At 28.8% G+C, this 21,015-nt stretch overlaps 4 protein-coding genes across 5 annotated transcripts; 2 read left to right on the top strand and 2 right to left on the bottom strand.

Annotated features, from left to right (window-relative positions):
• Nucleotides 1-821: 821 nt before the first annotated feature.
• LOC130891054 (clathrin light chain) lies at nucleotides 822-7,859 on the bottom strand. 2 transcript variants are annotated; one of them, XM_057795559.1, is made up of 6 exons: nucleotides 7,615-7,859; nucleotides 7,387-7,467; nucleotides 6,463-6,510; nucleotides 5,493-5,585; nucleotides 3,643-3,754; nucleotides 822-1,403 (listed from the first exon to the last, which is right to left on the bottom strand). In XM_057795559.1, exons 1-6 carry the CDS (start codon nucleotides 7,751-7,753, stop codon nucleotides 1,220-1,222), a joined length of 657 nt encoding a protein of 218 aa, XP_057651542.1. In that variant the 5' UTR covers nucleotides 7,754-7,859; the 3' UTR covers nucleotides 822-1,219. The 2 variants fall into 2 exon arrangements, with proteins under 2 accessions (XP_057651542.1, XP_057651543.1); XM_057795560.1 differs by having other exon boundaries at nucleotides 7,618-7,831.
• Nucleotides 7,860-8,030: 171 nt separating this feature from the next.
• On the top strand, nucleotides 8,031-10,131 carry LOC130891055 (mitochondrial import inner membrane translocase subunit Tim8). Its single transcript, XM_057795561.1, has 2 exons — nucleotides 8,031-8,331; nucleotides 9,837-10,131. The coding sequence occupies exons 1-2, from the start codon at nucleotides 8,218-8,220 to the stop codon at nucleotides 10,005-10,007; spliced, it is 285 nt and encodes a 94-aa protein (XP_057651544.1). The 5' UTR covers nucleotides 8,031-8,217; the 3' UTR covers nucleotides 10,008-10,131.
• A 1,760-nt stretch (nucleotides 10,132-11,891) lies between these two features.
• LOC130891279 (ATPase ASNA1 homolog) lies at nucleotides 11,892-14,559 on the top strand. Its single transcript, XM_057795916.1, has 3 exons — nucleotides 11,892-12,306; nucleotides 12,365-12,594; nucleotides 13,293-14,559. Exons 1-3 carry the CDS (start codon nucleotides 12,188-12,190, stop codon nucleotides 13,937-13,939), a joined length of 996 nt encoding a protein of 331 aa, XP_057651899.1. The 5' UTR covers nucleotides 11,892-12,187; the 3' UTR covers nucleotides 13,940-14,559.
• A 2,393-nt stretch (nucleotides 14,560-16,952) lies between these two features.
• Nucleotides 16,953-20,762, bottom strand: LOC130891236 (actin-related protein 10). Its single transcript, XM_057795851.1, has 6 exons — nucleotides 20,584-20,762; nucleotides 20,292-20,532; nucleotides 19,381-19,577; nucleotides 18,921-19,093; nucleotides 18,110-18,427; nucleotides 16,953-17,331 (listed from the first exon to the last, which is right to left on the bottom strand). Exons 1-6 carry the CDS (start codon nucleotides 20,652-20,654, stop codon nucleotides 17,213-17,215), a joined length of 1,119 nt encoding a protein of 372 aa, XP_057651834.1. The 5' UTR covers nucleotides 20,655-20,762; the 3' UTR covers nucleotides 16,953-17,212.
• Nucleotides 20,763-21,015: the final 253 nt, after the last annotated feature.

Raw genomic sequence — 21,015 nt, 5'->3', positions numbered from 1 at the left:
GTTGGTAATTTTTTGGTTTATACTGTAAATTAGGAATCATTATAAATTATTGGTTAACCAATAAAATTCTCTGTATGAGTCCTTTTTGTCATATAAATGTTGAAAGCTCCTGACACTATTGACACATTGCTTTTTCCTATTTTTTTAAATAATATTTTCATAACCAAAGAACAAAACAAAACCACGAATGCAGACTGACATATCGTATTCAGTGCTCATAACCTCACAAAATTAAGGAATTAACATATACTTAATAATCCTATGGGGACAGTTGGTATGGTAAAAAACGTCCCTACTTTACGGTGCCGACTATATTCATTTTCTCTCATTAGAGACACTTTATCCATGCTGCGCATGCTTCATGCGCGCAAAAGATGTTTCACTTAGTCGGAATACCTTCCATTTATAAGAACTGTCCATATAGAAGTACATGTAACACAGGTGTAAAAGTTGTCCCTGTAAAAGTTCCGATTGTTGACCATTGGGCAAGAGCCGGCCCTGGTCTTCAGATAGTAGGGCAGAATTATTCATTCCGTCAAACCCACTACATCGATATAAGTAATCATCCATCAAAATTCATGATGCTCGAATGTATAAATTATAAAATATACCCAAATAAGTATAAGTTCTGATTTCCAAAACCGCGCCTAAAACATTGAACAGATATTGCAAAGAAATGTATTCAATTTATTGGTGTTAATTTGAAATTTTCTGTAGTCAATATTTGATTTTCAAAAATATGCCTTCCAATGGCATATACCGTCTTTGTGACAAAATAATATGAATATCAACACTTATTTAAAGAATAATAAAAACTTCAATGGTATTAGAATATATATTTGGTGACATAAGACAATACAACTAATATATTGAAATGTATCCTTTTAACTTTTAAACAGTTTATTACACTATAAGACATACTATTACTTAGACAATCCATTCTATTTTATATATAGATAACTTAAGTTTAAGGGCGACGGATTCAGAATAAAACTTAATATAATCTAACCCTCATAGCATTTATAAGATAAGTGAGAATGCATTAAAACACATATAAATTAATCAAGATATACATAAATTATTGTTCTTAAATTCATATTAATTCTAACAATTGCATTAGTACATATAAAATTCAAAAGTAATAACTTATATTTGTTAATTTCAATACAACTTCTTGAATTTTTGAAATTGAATTATAGAATTACGTTTATTTACATATTCAAGCTTTATTCTTAATCGGAATAGGATTCTGTTTCATTTGTAAAACTATAGAACGCATTCGAGAAATATCTTTGCTTCCTTGTTTAGCTTTAGGATTAAAATCACACAATTTTGCAATTCTTTCCCATTCTGTACCGGGTTCTAATTCATCATCTTCGGCCACAAACTGTTTTTCGGCATTCCTGAAACGATTTTAAACTTTATTATGAAACAAATAGCAGTGGAACTATAAAAAATAGAATCTGGCTCAATATGTTTTGTTATTCAAAAAAAAAGAAATTAATGTATCATTTTCTGTCAATAGAGGCAGCAAAATTTCATTTTAAGATTATTTTTGTCTAATGGTTCCCATAGGCAACATTATAATTAATTATTTCTGATGGTACTGTGGTTATATTTTTCTTATACTTGCAGGTACGTTAAATTATTGTATACTTTCTCTTCATAAATAGCGTTTACAAAATATTCTAAAATGAAAATGCTATTTTATGTTGACCATGGCTTATTTTAGTTATGTGACTATATGAAGTAAATAGTCAGTAAATTTTTTGTTTAGTTTTGTTCTCAATTACATTTTCTATTTATTTATGGAACTGAATGAGTAGAACCAATTTTTGTATGGTTTTTATATGTGCTAGGGCATACCCATATCAGTTCTACCTACTCTTTTCTTCCTTACTTTTTTTATTTTCTTTCAATTCCTGACAGTTGCCAAAACTTAAGTCTTCAAATGATAACTTTAGGGTTGTGTTTTTGGTGTATAATTGCTTCATATTAATTTTGTTAATACGCAGTCCATGTTGATATTAATTGGCCCATCCTATCAGTTCAATATACTTTGAGGCTGAATAATTGTTTTTAGATGGGATCATAAGGTTTTAGAAACTGGTATAATTTTCTTAAATTTTGTGATTGAAAATTAATCAATTTTTTCAATCACACATCTGCATTAGCAGACAGGTTTCGATATATATATATGAAATATAAATGAGGGCTATCGTTTGGTGTTTATCTGTTAGTACCACCCTAAAGTAAGGCCCTGAAGAATTTCTATTATTATGCTTGAAAACAAATTTTGTATTTGATCCCTTACAACTATACGATAAAATACAAAGTTGCTGCGGTATTGCTTAGTCCAGTATTGTACATTTAACAAACCTCACGCTAGACCTCAATTAGAAAAGTTACTATCACTCACTGGAATTGAAAATATTTTTTTTAACCTTAGGGTACTAGTCTTATAAAGCTTCAAGTAAACTACACTTGAAATGTTTAAGGCATAAATAAATTATGAAATAGCATATGAGCAAATAAAAAGTAAACTTTATTCTACCTACTAATCATAAAATTTATAATTACCTGGCAGCATCTCTTTAAGAAAGCATTGAAACGTGAAAATGAATTAAATTTAATATGAGGTTGAAAATATTAGTGAATATTTTTGTTAGCTTGACTAGAAAATTTATAAAAAAATGTTATATCTAATGAAATTCTTTTTTCATTACTTATACATTTTTTCAATTCATTACAAGATTCATAGTAGCGTCGTGAGCGGCCAAATGCCGTTAAGCACATAGACCTTCTGATACGCCCGTCGCGCCCCACTTAACATTACTAAAGTATGATGGTTTGAACCTTTTGATGTCGTTAGGTAAGCTATGAGGCGTGCCCAAGTGTTTGAACCACGCTCTCGGTCTGCAGTTTCATCCTCCTCCATGCACCAGCAGCATCTGGATCGTCCTTAATGTGTGGAGATGGCGTTTTAGATGACAAAGTTCGGCCACTAGTCGGATTTCGCTCATTTTTAATTGGAGCAGTTGTTTTGTAAGAGAGGCAGGTATCTCTACACATCTCCACTGAGCCCGCTTTGCGAGCAGACCGTCGATAGACGCAATAGCAACACTTTTAGATACACCAAGAATGGGTTCTGGGGCCATTGGTGAATTAGCCAATTTCAGTCTGGAGAGTCAGCCCACTTCATCATTGTCCAAGTGACGAGCGCCCAAACAAGTTGGATCCTGCAGCCACTACTCACCAGATTTTGTAGGACTTTCTTGCACTCCGGAAGTAGCCCAGCTCATACCATTTCACCATTACGGCAACTCTGCTATATAAGATGGTAGCGTATTCCTCAAGCGAGAAAGATTCGCTTATTTTGGGATGTGAAGCCTGCTCCGGCCAAGCTATTCATCCTGCAGCCCTCTGTATACCAGATGGCTCTATTATTTATTATAGCGGGCTTGGAGTCAGCAGTCCTCTGCTCTCACTCAATGATGTGTGCCTCCAAGCCCTTATTATTACAAGTGTTTTATTGATTATAGCAAGTTTGTTAATAAAGAGGTTTTGATATCTGAAAAATAAGTTAACTTGAAATACCACTAACATTTTCAAGTCGTCAATTTGTTTACCGAAATTTCTTACCTATTGGCAGCTTTTGTTTTCGCAATAGCTTCTTCATGATTTCTATACCAGTCCTCTAATTCTTTTTTTGCAATCTCTCTCAACTCCTGTTTCTTTCGCTCTTCTTCTTTATCTAAAAATAGAATTATTCTAACTGGCATTGCCTTATTATTCAGTGAGAGTACTGGTAGTGCCTAATAAACAGACGTCAATAGGTTCCCTATATATAAATATTCAGACCCCTAAGATTGTTAGTGCCCACAGTGGTTTTGACAGGTAATAACTTTTAACTTCCCTTTTTCTGTAAAGCCCCAAGTAGTAGACGGAGGTCTTGGAATCATTCAAAGCAATACCTTGGAAATCATATCACTTCTTAGACTAAAAGAAATAATCACTTCATTCTACTTCTTTTGATAATAGCTTCAAAGTGGAAGCTTGAATGTGGAGAAGTTTCAAATGTTCAGCACTGCTCAATCGATAGACCCTAAGCAAGTTTAGTTATAAATGCAATAAAATAAACCATGCATTTGATTTATTCACAAAGTCGACTCTTCTGCCAAACTTTTGCCAAATGCAGTTCTCAAGTTTTGCAAACAATTCCAAAATCATGATTGACTTCATGTAATTTTGGACCTGAAGAATGATGTAAAAAAATAAACCATCAAATACAATTAAAGCTAATTGGTGAAGTCAAGTATGAATTGATTGACACAGTTATAGATCTAAACTTTTTGGAATCATCCCCATAAATCATTTTAAAAGTTCAGTATCAATGTTCCCTTGCAACCTAGGTTCACCAGATTATAAAAGAGAACAAAATTTACTATTAAGAAACTATCACCGAATTTAATGGAATCCACAACTATCATCTGCAAATGAAAAGAAGATCCATCATGAAATCCAATGATATCAACTAACTTGTATTTCTATTTCAGGTTATTTTTTCAGTGCATCTGGTTCATGGCCAATTGCAGTTTTTGGTATAGCTAATTACCTTTTGCTTTCTCAAGAGTTGAAACGCTAAAAAATCTTTTTGTTTACACACCAACAGAAAAAATAGAAAATTAAATGAATAAATCATATGTATGATGAACTAAACAGAATTTTGATTAGAGCATTGGCTCTATCTGTACAATCCTTTCCATTCTTAATAAATAGCTGGATAAAATATCCATTGTTTTAATATTGTGGAGTGCTATGGATTCAGATACTTCTGAATTAAAATGTCTTCCGACATATAATACTGACTCTTCCTACTTCATTACTAGTTCACGATATTGGGCTACATTATACAATGGCCTAGTGTAATTATTCAAATTCGTATTTTTATTATAATTGAATTTTCCGAAATAAAGATGTTCTATAAAATTTTCCTGTTTTACTTTTCACCAAAATATTTTAAAAATTGACCCTCAAACCCCTCCATATTATTAATGCACAATTTCTTTTCCATCCTTTATTTCTTTTATTATCAAAGTAAAACATGGTAAGTAACTTCTAGTATTTTCTTGAAAGGCTCTTCTTATAGCAGCATCAGTAATGCTTCCATACTTTTTATCATTTTGGATCTGTTTTGTTGAGTTATGTTAATAGGTTTTCCTATAATCATTGCTTGTTATAGAAAGTAATTTAGCTATTAATCTCATATCAAAATATATCTGATATATTATTATATAAAACACTGATCTTAACTGTACAACTCAATCAATAATTGAATTATGAAATGTATAAAGTTATAGATAAATTAAGGAAAATTGTATCAATCAAGTACACGCGCCAAAATATTGATTCATTGTTAGCTGGTACTTCTGCAGTTAATTTATTTAAAATCTTTAAAAACAATTGAATATTACAATAAATTATAAAATTACCTTTTTCTTCCAACCTCTTGATTTGTTCTTCTCTCCAAATTCTGATCTTTTCTGGCTCAATCCTGTCTTCTTGTCTAATGGGTGTTGGGGATACTAAAAATTATGGAAAATATTTTTAATGTGATTCAACTTATTGTATAAACTTGATACTTTTTACAAATAAACTATATTATAATTTTTTATTAATACCATCAAGTGCCTCAGATTAGCCTGACAGATCTACAGTACATACTAATTTTATGCACATATAAAAATTTTCCTATGGACATGCAAATAGTTTATGTTAGGCAGTTATCACTAATAGGGTTACCCGAAAAAGAAGGAAAAGATGTATAGTAACTTAATAAGAGAATGTATTGATGGAAAAAATATAATAATTTATACAAGTAATTCAACTATGTATAAAAATAATATATATTTATTTGCCAAACAATTGTAATGCATAATAAATTTGAAACATAAACACAAAAACTGTAAAAATAGTGGTATTTAATAAAGATCATGAATATTATAAGAAACCTGTAACAAGTTAAAACAAAAAGGAGTAATTTAGAAAAAGCAGACGCACTAATGGGGTCAAATTATTTCTAAATATTGTGATGACCGAATTACTATTATGACTTGATTGCTCAACAACTGCCATTAATTGATTAAATTTGTTTTTACTTAATCATATTTTTGAATCTATATAATACTAACTTACAGATGCTCCACAAAATATACATTCATTAAAACTTGCTTTCTTTGATAGGAATAAATTGTACTATCATAGTAATAGCAATATCAATTTTGCATTTGTGTATCAACATTCTTTGTTTTATGAAATTATAAAAAATAGAGATTATGTTCATTGAAAAACTGAAATATATCTTGGTAATGAATGTATGAATTGGTAATTGTAACCAAAACAATTAGGAATTTTAGTGTAAAAAACTTTATTTCTTTGAAATAAAAGAAAAAATTTTCTTACCTCCTCTCTCTCTATATTCTCTTACAGGATCAAAATCAGCTTGGATATCTGTTGAGGAAAAAACCATGCTCTTTCAACATATAATAGACAATATAATTTTTGTGCAACTTATAAAAAATTTAACACCACCTTAAGCACACTAACAACTTGTACAATAATACATTACCCTTTATAGCATATAAATAATGTCATTATTAAGGATTTATATAGATTTTTTTAGATTCCCAAGTCATTCCACAGGGTTCCATGAGAGATTTGACATAAATTTCAATGGATAGAGCCAATCTCCATATTTTCTGATGAGATTTGAGATTATGGCAGAAATAAATCGGTGAGTCTATTCAAACCGTTAAGCTTAAGAGCTTGTGCTTTAGATTATGAATGTCTATAAATCAATTAACTTCAAAATCATATGGGAAATATGTTTTATGTTATATTGGGCTTTCGCAAACCATAAAGCGATGCTATAAGCATCACCTACCTAAATCTATAAAACCAAAATAAAACCATCTGCCTATTATAGAGTAATATGAGATGTCCACCTTATCAAAGTTCATATTTTTACTCAAGAACTCCATAAGATTCATCAAAAATGTATAGATGTGTAATAATTTTTGTATTTCAATAGCTTTTATATATAAGTTAAGTAAAATTATGATATGAACCATTAATATTTCTTATAAGCCTAGCATTTGAACATATAACAATGACTAATAGAAATATAAAACACATATTGATGTAATTGTTTAGTTGATTAAATATTCATTCTTAATTAGAAACTATCATTTTAAATGATACTCTATGCAAAATTTCAATACATTGATTAATTTCCAAAAAGCAAAAACTATATCCACCTAACATTCTAGAAACATTTTAGAACTTTACAAATGTAAAGCAAACAGATTGAGGAAATATTTAACATACCATTAAATTTTGGTTCGCCTAGACCATCTGGTTCACTGTTCTCTACCATCTCAAAACTGCTTGCAGAATTGGTTGGATCATCTATAGATAAAGCAAAATAAAATAATACATCCAAAGCCTGTAACTCTAAATATAGCATGCATAAAAAAGTGCAAAAAATATACATTGATCATGCTAGTGATATATAAATGAAAAATAATAAATATCTAAACGCCCCTCTGAACTCACCACCATTTAGAACAGGAGCAATAATTGCAGCTGGCTTTACTTCATCTTCAAGACCTGCTAATTCATCTTGTTCCCTTGCTAAAAATTCTGCAGCTGGATCTTCTTCGTTAGTTCCAAAGTTATCACCAAATCCTGACATTTTAATTTTTTCTGTTGTTAACGACTACCTACTTATAATATATCTCTCAGTACGACTCTACTGACAGCAAAGCAAAAAGATTTGACACTGACAATCGTTTTGACATATATGTTCATTGTAACCAAATGTATGCATTTAACTAATTAAAATTATGGTTCTACGCACGAACCAAAAACCCATAAATAGAAATATTGTGGAATAACCAATCATTTTAGTATCATAAAATTTCTAGGTGTTTTTTACAATTAATATAGTAAAGCAAAGTTCTCAAATCGCAGAGCTTTTACAAACGCTTATTCCTAGCAAACGCTTAAACATAAAAAATTGGCAGTAAAACGCAGCCTCCTTATCACATTTAACATGCGTATTCCCAAACTTTAACCTAAAAAACATTTAGTTTTATAATAATCAACTAAAGTCAACCCTTTCATTTCATTCAACGACTTACAAATTTTAAATAGAAAATGTCTGATTCTTTTGATACATTTTCCAGTGGTTTAGATACTACAAAGGGAGCTGATAAAGAATTGCAGGAATTTTTAATGGTTGAAAAGCAAAAAGCTCAATTAAATGCACAAGTAAGTCTAAACGTAAATATTTTTTTAAGCGAAGGGGCAGTAGATTAGCAACATTAGTATGATGAAATGTATATGATAGATAAATGCTTATTTCCTTATTATTCTAAAATGTTATTGTCTAAATATTTTTGGAATATCTAATATGTAAAAAAGTAACAATCTTAGAAATCGTTGGTTTTTGAATAAAAATTACCATAATGGAGTGTTTTGAATGTATATATATAATAATTTTTTTTGATAGTTTATACATATATATATATATATATATTTCTTGTTTCTTAGATCTTTTGACATATTAATACATCTAAATGTTTTTGATTTTAGGTCTCTTCTGTTTCAAAATTAGTTTTTTTGATAGTTTTTAAAAGAAAGATAAATTTATATATATATATATATATATATATATATATATATATATATATATATATATTTCTTCAATTTCTTGTTTCTTAGATCTTTTGACATATTAATACATCTAAATGTTTTTGATTTTAGGTCTCTTCTGTTTCAAAATTAGTTTTTTTGATAGTTTTTAAAAGAAAGATAAATTTATATATATATTTATATATACAGTCGAACTCCAATAATTCGAACTGCAAGGGACCGTAGCAAAAGTTCGAATTATCGAGGTGTTCGAATTATCGGAGTTGTGCACATTTACATACATATATGTATGCATTTCGATGCATCTTTCCATTTTATAAATAAATAAATATGTTATGGGTATATAACATGTTTATTTATTTATTTATTTATTTAAAATAATAATTTGTATACGTTTGAAGAATTTTTGGTCCTAAAAAGGACCGATTATTTATCTTAAAATAAAAAAAAATACATATATTTATTTTCTTGTAAAGAAATCAGCTATGCTAGATTGCTTCATGCTGACGATTTTTTCCTTTGAAGCAAATCGAGTGATTCGACAAAATATCGTCGTCTTACCTAGAATCTGAAGATTCGAATTTTTCAATTTTTTTCAACACTAACAGTTCGAATTTTTCAATTTTTTTCAACACTAACAGTTCGAATTTTTTAATACCTTTGTATATACATAATTTATACAAGAAAAATTCGAATTTTTCAATTATTCGAACATCAAAAATTCGAACATCAAAAATTCGAACTTTTCAATTATTTAAACGCCAAAAATTCGAATTTTTCGGTAATTAACACAGAAAATACGAATTTTTTGATAATTCGAACTTCAAAAGTTCGAATTATCGAGGTTTTTTTACATGTGTTAGTAATAGGAATGTCAAGGGACCGACGCAAAAGTTCGAATTAACGAGGAATTCGAATTATCGGAGTTCGACTGTATATATATATATATATATATATATATATATATATATATATATATATATATATATATATATAGAGAGAGAGAGAGAGAGAGAGAGAGAGAGCAAAATGAATTTATATTTTGAATAATATTAATACTAACAGATATGAATGTGTATTTTTGCCAGAAAATTTCTAAATATCATTTAAAACATTTTCAGATACATGAATTCAATGATTTTTGTTGGGAGAAGTGTGTGGACAAACCATCAAACAGATTGGACAGTAGAACTGAAACATGCTTAACCAATTGTGTCGATCGATTTATTGATGTGTCTTTGCTGATTACCAATAGATTTGCACAATTGTTACAAAAAAGTGGAGGAATGTAAACTATAATTATGTAATGTAGTATACATATTATTATTCATCATTGTCATTGGGAACTATTTTTATTGTATGATATGATAAATTAGTCACAATAAAATTTTAGTTATAATTGATTAGTAATTTCAAGATATATTCTCCTAAATCTATTCAATCTACATCCCTTAGATAACAAAGATACAAAAGTATATAATTTATTGATTAGTTTAAATACAAAAGAATTTGTGTAAAATACTAAATTACAAAGCTCTTATAAAAATGTATATGATAAATTAAAGAGAAAAAAAGTACTCAGATTTTGGTAAGATGGTAAGGCTAAAAAAATGACATGTAGTGTCACCAACTAGTAAAAGGTGCTCCAAAAGTTTATAGAAAATTAAAATCAGAATAAGTTTCCATAACTAGTATACCACTATTGGTACATAGTAGTGGCTCAAACATATACTTGCAAGAGGGATCTTACATTCTGCAAAAAGTTCACTTGTAACTTGTAATTAATCGATCACCCGATTAATCGATTATATTGCCCACCCCTAATCATGACACCCCATCCCCCCTCAAACTGATTTACTTTCAAGAAAAATTTTAAGGAGACATCAAAGCTTCAGTACAATTTGAGCAAAGTGCCAAAATTAAAGGCAGACAACTAATCAGTCGCCTATAGAAAGTTCTGAACAAAGTTTTACTTTTTATTTTTTTTTTATTTTAAATCGTGACCTGCATACCAAACTAAGAAGCTAGAACGGTGTCTGCCAGTTGAATTCCTCTTTATCCCAGCTAAATAGTGGCGTGCCGACGGGGGGGACCGGACCCCTGCCCCGAGCCAAAAAAATATAATGTTCTATAAAAAAATCAAATTTATATCTTGCAAAATAGAAATAGAATTTGATTGTAAGGTCAATTGCTAACTTATAAAAAAATTAACCACCGCTACATTGGAGGGAGGGTGATTTTTTAACATGCATGTTTTTCATCAATATTCGAACAAGTGTGTTAAAATAATGCAAAACCTACAAACGTCCTTATTTTTTCAAATACACATCTCTAACCTTCATAAACACCTCGCTAGAATTTCAGCTTAATGGAATACCTGTGGGAGTATGAAATAAAAGACAAAGATTTCTGACAGCTAGAGATATCCGACATCCTGAATTTTCTAAAAGTAGCGGGATCAACAGCTATAAATATTAAATACTCTCAGAGACAGAGCATGAAAAGGGTCGCAGTGTACAGAATGTTGAGTTTTTATAAATTAGGGACTGCAATTGCTTATAAATAAAGCTTTGCAATTTAACGATAATGATTCCAAAGTCATTTTAATAAAGTATTTAATCATTTTTATGGTGTCAAAAATTAAATATTAGTCAAGGATTTTCCGTAAAACTGCAATTCTAATTATTGATTCCTACAAGTACTCATTAAAAATACCTTTCTGTGTAATATATATCGCATTTAATTAAAATGGTTGGTATATTGTTTGTTAAATGTATATAGTTAGTTTATAGTTTTTCAAATCATACTTTTTATTAAAAAAATAATCTCAAGTATCGATATGAAATTAAGTAACAAGCAGTTTAATCGTTATTTTTTTTAATAAAGACGGAAAGACATTTTTATCGGGCTTCGATCAGATTATTGCGTCTTTGTGGATTTCACCGATCAGTCAAAAATATAATGGAAACACGAGTTTCAGAAAATGGAATTCGATACTTCATTTAAAAGTAGTCGATTATCTAAATAAACAAATCTTTAAGATAAAAATTTCATTAAAATCAAAATCTAAAAAAAATATATGAAAATTCTAAATATTTCCGTAAATAAATTAGTTATTTTTTAACATTTACTTATTAGCAAACATCTCTAATTACAGAAAAATATCAGTATTTGGCAATTAAATGTTTTCAACAATATCATTTATCATACTGTTTTTCATACTTGTTTAAAAATATATATTTTTATTTTTTCAATAGATGCCTTTTATCTAATTAATGTGAATATATATATAATTTTAAATAATTATATACACAAACGCCCTTACAAAACGCTATAGCAGTGTTAAAAACAAATTTATGAAATAGAAGATTAGTCACATTGATTGAGAAGAAAGTGACATATCACTATTTTTAATTAGAGGTTAATGTTAAAAATTTAGAATTTACTGATATATTATTGAAAACTTTTGAACATGTCTAAAGAATTAGATTACGAATCTTTGGAACCTTCATTAAAAAATGTAATTGATCAAACGACATTAAAATGGATTTTTGTTGGTGGCAAAGGTGGTGTTGGCAAAACAACTTGTAGGCAAGTTGAGTACCTTTGTATGAAGATGCCCTTTTAATTAGTAAATCTGATTTTTCAGTTGTAGTTTAGCAGTGCAACTATCAAAAGTGAGAAAAAGTGTTTTGATTTTATCTACAGATCCTGCTCATAACATATCTGATGCCTTTGATCAGAAGTTCACCAAAGTTCCCACACTTGTTAAAGGATTTAACAATTTATATGCAATGGAAATAGATCCGAATGTAGGATTTAATGAATTACCAGATGAATATTTTGATGGTGAACCCGATGCAATGAAAATGAGCAAAGGTAATTGTAAAATAACATTAACCATTCTAGTTTAGAATAAGTATTGAATAGAAACTAAGGATATTGATTTAACAAATAATAATGAGTGTGCAATGGAATTAAGAACATAAAAAATCCGAAAAAACCTGCCATTAAATTATTTTTACATAATAGTACTTCAAAAATATACCAGTAAAGAGTATATGATGAGCTTAGTATATTGGAAACTGCAGTTATTATTTTTCTTGAAAATTTTCTATAAGGATATTTTACAAGAAGCTTATTGCAATTAAAATATTTTCATTTATTTTATAATTAAAGGGTGCTAATTTTCAGTTATTTCACATTCTTGATAATTTTAAGTAATGCAGCCCTTTACAAAACCCAGTTACTTGGAAATAAGGAGAGTCTGGTAAAAATTATTCTAATTTGCCTGAAAGTTGAGAATTTTTCAAAAAATTTCAAAAAATGAAGTATTCCAATTAAAAAACAGGTTTCACTTCTAGTGTAATCAGATGTCATATACCACTGGAAATATTTCAAGTTAAATGGGATTTTAGGAAAAATCCTATATACAACTTTTCAGTAGTTTCTGATATAGATCTAATTAATTGTGGCATATCCTATATGCTGTATCAAATTTTTATTAAATATATACATACCCATTCTTGATAGCATCCAAATTTGCTCTACAGCCTACAATTATATTCTTTTTTTAGGGATAATTCAAGAAATTATTGGTGCATTTCCAGGTATAGATGAAGCTATGAGTTATGCAGAAGTTATGAAACTTATAAAAGGCATGAATTTTTCTGTAGTTGTCTTTGATACAGCACCAACTGGCCATACTTTACGTTTACTATCATTTCCTCAGGTAGTAGAAAAAGGACTGGGAAAATTATTAAGGCTCAAGTTGAAAGTAACACCTTTAATATCACAAATAAGTGGTCTTTTAGGTATTCCTGATTTCAGTGCTGATAATTTTTCATCAAAAATGGAAGAAATGCTAAATGTTATCAAACAAGTAAATGAGCAGTTTAAAAATCCGGATCAAACTACTTTTGTCTGTGTTTGTATAGCAGAATTTTTATCTTTATATGAAACAGAGAGGTTGGTTCAAGAATTAACAAAATGCAAAATTGATACACACAATATAATTGTTAACCAATTATTATTTAACAAAAATAATACCGATTGTAAAATGTGCGCTTCTAGATTTAAAATTCAGGAAAAATATTTAGATCAAATTAATGATTTATATGAAGATTTTCATGTTACAAAGTTACCTCTTCTGGAGAAAGAAGTTAGAGGAACTGAGAGTGTAATGAGATTTTCTGAAAATCTAATAAAACCATTTACCGGTTAGCATTTTACCTATTCCATTATTTTTATTGTGCACAACTATAAAATAGGATGTACACATTTATTGGTGGGTTATAGAAAAAATATGGAGACTTGAACAACTAAAAATGTTTTGGTGGAGAGTATTTTTTATATTTCTACAGCTTCCATTTAAATGTTTTATGATGTAGCAAACTAATATTATCTCTTGTAATGTGGTAAATATATTAGTTTTACTTATTTTTTGTGGATATTACTTTTCACAATAAGAGTTTAATTAGAAACAGATATTATATGATAATAGACAAAATTTTATCCAGAAACTAATCCATACTACAGATACTAAATGTGATTTTGTCTTCATAAGAGAGTTGAGCTAGCACAATATAATGCATTTTAGTATATTCGACTAATTAGCTCCAGTTGGAACACTATAGTATGTAGCTGCATTGGATGTGATCGACAGTGATGATGATGCACTAGGGCGCATAGTTTATGGTGACATGTACTGGTATAACAATCTAGTGGTTGCTTCTCAATTGAGATGAAGAATCGGCCACACATACAAAAAGAGAGACTAGATGTACTTTATTGCAATTGATGATTCTTTTATTTCTACTAAATCGTCCTACTTCACTACAAAAATGAATTAATAATGTGATTGGATAAAATGGAAATAAAATCACTTCTAATATCTGGATATACCTTATTGTAATTGATGATTCTTTTGTTTCCACCAAGGCGTCCTATTTCACTACAACAAGTTTGTTCATTATCTCTTGTCATATGACTTTATATCCTTTTAATGCTTTCATTTCTTTCCAAATAGTATAGATGGTAAATTATTTCGTATGCGGCGATTGAACATTCTATTTCCAGAGATTTCTTTCAATAGATATTCTTTTTTGACTTGACCAATGTTTCGTTAACATAGGATGTTCTTAGAAGTATCAAAACCCCACTTATCAGAAAAATTTATCAGTTTGGTGTTCACAGGTAGCATTTTTTTAGGTGTGCTTTGAAAACTGACTTAACAATGTGATCTAAATATAAATTGGATTAGATGGACATAACATTACATCTAATATCTGTAGTTTGAATTTGGTAAAAAAATTTCTGGATAGCCTTGGATGTTTCAAAAAAACTCAGTGCTGTTGCATTAATGTGTTTGTCATCTATAATGTTCATTTTTTAACCTAAGAAACATGATTATATATTTTCCATTCTTTATACATGATGTGCCCCTTTTCAACTACTTTACAGAATAATCTAGTCCACTAATATTAAGAGAGAAATATTTTTGGGTTTGTTATTGAAATGATTACAACAATTAAAAGGAAAAACTAGAATAATAACAATACTTATTGTAATTAACTTAGGATAACAACCAATGAAAACTGTTAACAAACAAAAATGTCAACTTGTTGAAATAATGTGGCAGGAGGCATATCTAAGTAAATTATTTTATATATTCCAAATTAAATATTTAACTACTTTATTATAAAATATGTTGATTTTTTATATAGGTATTAGAAAAATATCGGTTTTTATTATCAGGAATTAAATTTTACCAGTTTTTTGGAGGTTTGTCCACGTCCAAGATGTTTTTGTTTGTTTTATCTCTGCATATCAAAAGAGACCTATAGAAATATTATGATGTTCAAATATTTGTTAGTTATATTTATTTAATGGTATTTAAAGGTATTTTCTATTTTAATTACAATTTTAAATTATTGTGATCTGTTAATAAATATCTAATAAAATAAATGTTTCGTTTATTAATCCAAGAGATAACTATATAAGAACATACAAAAATTTACTACCAGTAATCTGTTGAATGTGGGTCACACAGCATTGAAGGGAAATTCAAGAAATAATATGTAGAAATTAATAACATGGAATAGTGTTTTTGTTGTATATGTTATTCTGTTTCTGTATAAATAGTTGAGTTATGAAGCAAAATATTAATCTACATATAGAAAAAAAATCTTAGCAAGCTTGAGCTCTTAATATCAATTTTAAATACTAACGATTTAAAAATAAAGTTTACCATTTCAAATGCACGTAAAAAAACTTCCTGATGAGAACCATTAGGATCTGTTAATCATATAGTTAAGTGATACAAAGTGTTATTTTACCGCCCATTAACGTATCGTCCTGAATTACCTAATTTATCATATCATTTATATTAATGTAACTGTGACAAACCATACATTTTCTACCTAATTTCTAGTTATTATTGTATTCGTTAAAATTTATTACTTAAGCAAAGTTGAACACTGACCCGATGGGAACCAACGTCATAGATAAGTGATTCCAAGTGTCTCTTAAGATACTTGAAGTTCCACTAACGCATCAAATTACTACTTTTTTTGATATTGATGTGACTCTAATGACCATAAATATCAATTTCTATAATTAATTATAGCTTTTATATACAATAAGATTGGTATTAAAGACAGCAAATACACGGATACTAGGTTCTTAATTGTTTGATATTCGTAGAGTATGTAGTTGGATCATTGAAAATTTAATTATTTTCTTGCTTAATAGTTTTATCAAAGTAGTGACTTGAATTTTTTAACTTGTGTATGTTAACCAACCAATACGATGAGACTGTTGTTGGTTATAGATTAAGAACTAATATTTTGGTCATTAAGTAGTAGTTTTAATTCGAAAGAATATTCCATCATTGGTTAGCCCGAATATAGTGACATTGAAAAATGTTTTGATTGAGCTTAACTGACGTGAGGGGACAAAAAATTTGACATTTCAAAAGATAATCTAAATATATATGTTTTTTATGTAATATTAAGATATTTTCAGATGATAAAAAACCTTTTACCGATAAGAATGGTGACTCGGCCTTCATGCCACACCTCATCAAAGGCTTGACTTCTATCAAGGAATACTGATTGGCAATATTTTTTTCTTGGAGGGATCTATTGATAGTATGGATAGTATATAAAGCCTAAATTCAATTTTTTGATATAAAATTTCATATAAACAATAAATAAAAAAGAAGAAAAAATAATACATTAAATTTAGCTCTTATTTAATGTATCCCCAGGTTTTATGAAACAGAACAGAAATAAGTAACTTTACAGAAAAATTCATTGAGGACAAAAAGGTTCCATTACCTCTCCTAAAAAAATATCGTATGGTTTTCGTCAACTGATGAGGTAGTAGGGAATTTATTTATTCATAATTCATTTTATTTATTATAAAATATCAAGCATATATATATTTGATTAATAAATTAAAAAATAATTAATAATATCTGTAATATTATATATAATTATAGTGAACGAATTCCTTCTCTCAAATGAACCCAATCAGGTAATTTATTCTCTTTGAAATAATTTTCTTTAGTAACTGCTTTCATATTCAGTAATTCTGTAGCACCATATATTGCACCTGAAACACATATAATTTAATATTTATTAAAAATTTATAAAAATATTAGAATAAGATCTTGCATTTATAGATCAAGAAAAGTCTTTCCACCAATTACAAAAACAAGAAAAATGAAGAAATTGGAAAACCGTAAAATTGGAAGAATATTAATTGAAGCAATTTGAATTATGTACAGAGCAAGTAGTAATATAATTAGAACCAGAACAATTGAAAAGGAAAAAATATCAAGACAAACAAGGCAGTTATCTCTGTGCAGCAAAATATGCATGCTGCATTATCTGTCTAGCGTCTTCATGTGTTTGCTGAGGCGACAGTGGCTAGATACAACTCCTGTTAGTATTTTAAGATTGTTCTTACTAAGGTCGACATATTCAGCAGATCTTCTCTGGTTATAGTTTTCCAGAAGAGTCTGCCTATCTCCGCCCCTGTAGATTGTCCCAATAATTGGTTTTGTCCCTATCTACCTTCTTTTCCAGTGCTTTTTCCATTGTTTTGAACTGATACTGATACCACAGAAGGGTTCGGGTCTCAATCCCAAACGAGTTTGGATTTTATGATATTGGAGCTTAGAGCTTTAATAGTTGCTTAACTATTGGACAGGATGATGATTTCCTGTTTGCGGTAGTTCCTCTCTAGATTTAAATAAACACATTTTTCAATTGCATAGATTTCTACTTAAAAAATACGTGGGTTGTACTTTCAGAGTGTTTGGTTTAGATCCGAATTATATACTACATATAAATGGATTTTAATAATAAATAAAAATATTAAATATTACCTCCTAACCATGCGGCATAATTTTCTTTGCAAGGAAGTGTATGAAAAGCAAATTTCTTCAAGTGAAGTTTACTGTAACGTTCACTTTTCAATTGATATTCCAATTCTTCTTTCAATCTTGCTCTAAAACCTTGTGTCATTGTTGTACCACCAATAAGTACTAAGTTTTCAGACAATTTATGCCGGAGATTTATATCTACTTGCATTATTGCATCAAGTATCATTGTGGATAAACAGAGATGGTCGTTATCTTCTTCATAAAGAATTTCAAATGCTCTCTCTCTTACTTTTCCTGATATATTAATACTATCTGTCCCTCCTGGAAAATATTTACTAATATTAATATGATCTATCTCCCCTGAAAAATATTCAGAGGCAAAAACAAATAAAATTGATGACTAGAGTGGGTGAGTGACTACTTAGAATTTGAATGATTTTATAATGATATACAAATGTGAAAATCAAAATATAAAAAATAAACAATCCCACTGGGCTTATTTCAACACAGTCTTGATTAAGAAGATAGTTGAAGGTCCTTTGATAAATAATCTAAATAAACATAACTTTAAACTCATTTAGAGAGGTTGTAAATTTGCTAAATATATGACAATTGTAATTTGCAGTTTGTTGGAGCAAGCCGTTATTTTTCAGTACTTGTTTATGGTGATTACAAACCTTTGCAGTACAATTTTATTTCCACTCATTTAATTTACTGGTCATTCTGGGCGACATTGAATACATTTCAAAAAGTACAGGCAGCAGCAGTTTAAACTTTGATATTATTCAGCCTTATAAATTAAATTACTTCTTACCTACAGGATATTTGACATCGGGACAAGCAGTTATTTCAGGTTTAACAAGTGCTAATTGTTCAGCTCTATGTTTTTCTGTTACAAAGCAGCATCTTACTTTGATATCCTCCATAATATCTTCTGATAAATTTTGTATACCTGTATTATTACTGCTGAGCATTGTTTTTAATTTGCTGGAAATTAATTTGAGCAATGAATTATTTTAGCACAAAAGTTATCCTATAAATCAAATTATCAGTTATATACAACTAAAATCAAGATCTATAGGCTGTTTTGTCATTGGCGGATCCAAGGAGGGGCTCTTGGATTCACTAACAAATTGTTTAGATTTTTAGTGCTTCTACACCTCTAAGTTGATTATAATGGTTAGTACCGCAATCTTTTTATATTAAGTTAAATATGAAACTGTCCATAGAAAGAAAACTATAGACTTAAGTATTCTGTTGAGAAGAACAATTACCTATGAATAGCTTCTGCTCCTAAAGGCAGTGCTTGCCATGCTTGGATCAAGGGCAAACCATGACAAATTGGAATAACTACAGATTCTTTGTATCCTATATCAACCACCAATGCTGTATCTATAGCTATACTGGCTAAAGTAATTAGATGAGAGGGTAAAGTGAGCATCATTGATATTTCATAATGTGAAAATAAAACCTAAAACAATATAGATTGTATAATTGTGATTGAAAAAATTCATAATCAACTCTAGTGTTGGAAAGTAATAATTTTACTTGAGAAATTCACCATATCAGATATTGAATTGGTACCAAAAACAAGAATAAAATTGTCAAGTAATGATGGCAAAAAATTGATTTCTGAGGTTGTTCAAATGGATCATTGACCTTTAGTAGCTTTAGATATCAAAATGGAAGTTATTAAGTAATTCTTTTCAATTAACATTTTATTCAGGTTTATATTTTTTGTTTTCAATCACTATGAGGCTATTGGAAAATATTATAAGGAAAACAGGAATTACAATGTTTACTCCAAATCTACCAATGTAAATTTCAATACAACCTTTCGATTCATTTTAATAATCCCATCTTTCTTTGATTAATGTTAACCAAAATTGGGGAGGATACAAATAATAGAGAATTTGGCATTCTCAAAAATCATAATGAATGAATTTATCGAAAAGTACTAATGTAGAAAAATAATAAATGGAAGCTAAGTATTTCAGAATTTAAGAAACATTTTTTTAAGGTGAAAATTAATTTTGAAGTGTTCTACCAAATCAATCTCAGATAATGAAGAAACATATGATAAAAAATACATCAGCAATTATTTGCGAAAATATTGTTAAATTAACAATTCTCCCAAGTTTTAAAATTGGTGCCAAGATAGACAATAAATGCTTTTCAAGATTACCTTAGCTAATGTTTCTCTGAATAATGTAGGACATAATAATGATTCTACAATAATAACCGGTTTGTCTTTTGGACTCAAAAGAGCGTATTTAAAATAAATAGTATGTAAGAAGTCTACCAATAGATCATACAAATCTTCAGGAGACTCATAATCCCAAATTTTCCTCAACTGTCCAGTTTTCTTACATCTCACTACCGATTTTATAATTGTTCTGGGTGCAAACTCTCCAGTGAAACCGAATCTGCAAATTGTGGAATATAAAAAGAGATATTTGGGAACTCAAAAATTTTACTTTGTATATGCAGCTCCTATATCGAGTACAACTGTTAATTTGTCACTACTTAAACTTTCATAAATTGGCATTTTGAATATTGTAACAAACAATAACGATCAAAAATTAATTCTTTCTTAATGTTTATATTTTATTATAAAATTTTATCTCAAAGGAAAATGAAATGTCTTCTTTTTGACAAAATGAAACATCAAAATAATTAAGTGGCTGGCAAACTCATTAAATAGTAAAATGTTGAAGAATTAGAATATCCTCCATACTTGCATCCTTTTATTTTTGTGTATATATCTAGATGAATAAATTACGATTTCATTCCAATGTTTCGATATTTTGATTAAAATAATGTATACTTTTGTTTATGTAATAAAACGGTTTGTAGAGCGTTATGTATCCTTGTTTAAATGTGAACGACATCCAACTCTAGCTTCGTAA

This window comes from Diorhabda carinulata, chromosome 3, assembly GCF_026250575.1.
Source record: "Diorhabda carinulata isolate Delta chromosome 3, icDioCari1.1, whole genome shotgun sequence".
Taxonomy (NCBI): domain Eukaryota; kingdom Metazoa; phylum Arthropoda; class Insecta; order Coleoptera; family Chrysomelidae; genus Diorhabda; species Diorhabda carinulata.
Note: the sequence above shows the minus strand (reverse complement) of the source record. Positions and strands in the feature narration are given on the sequence as shown.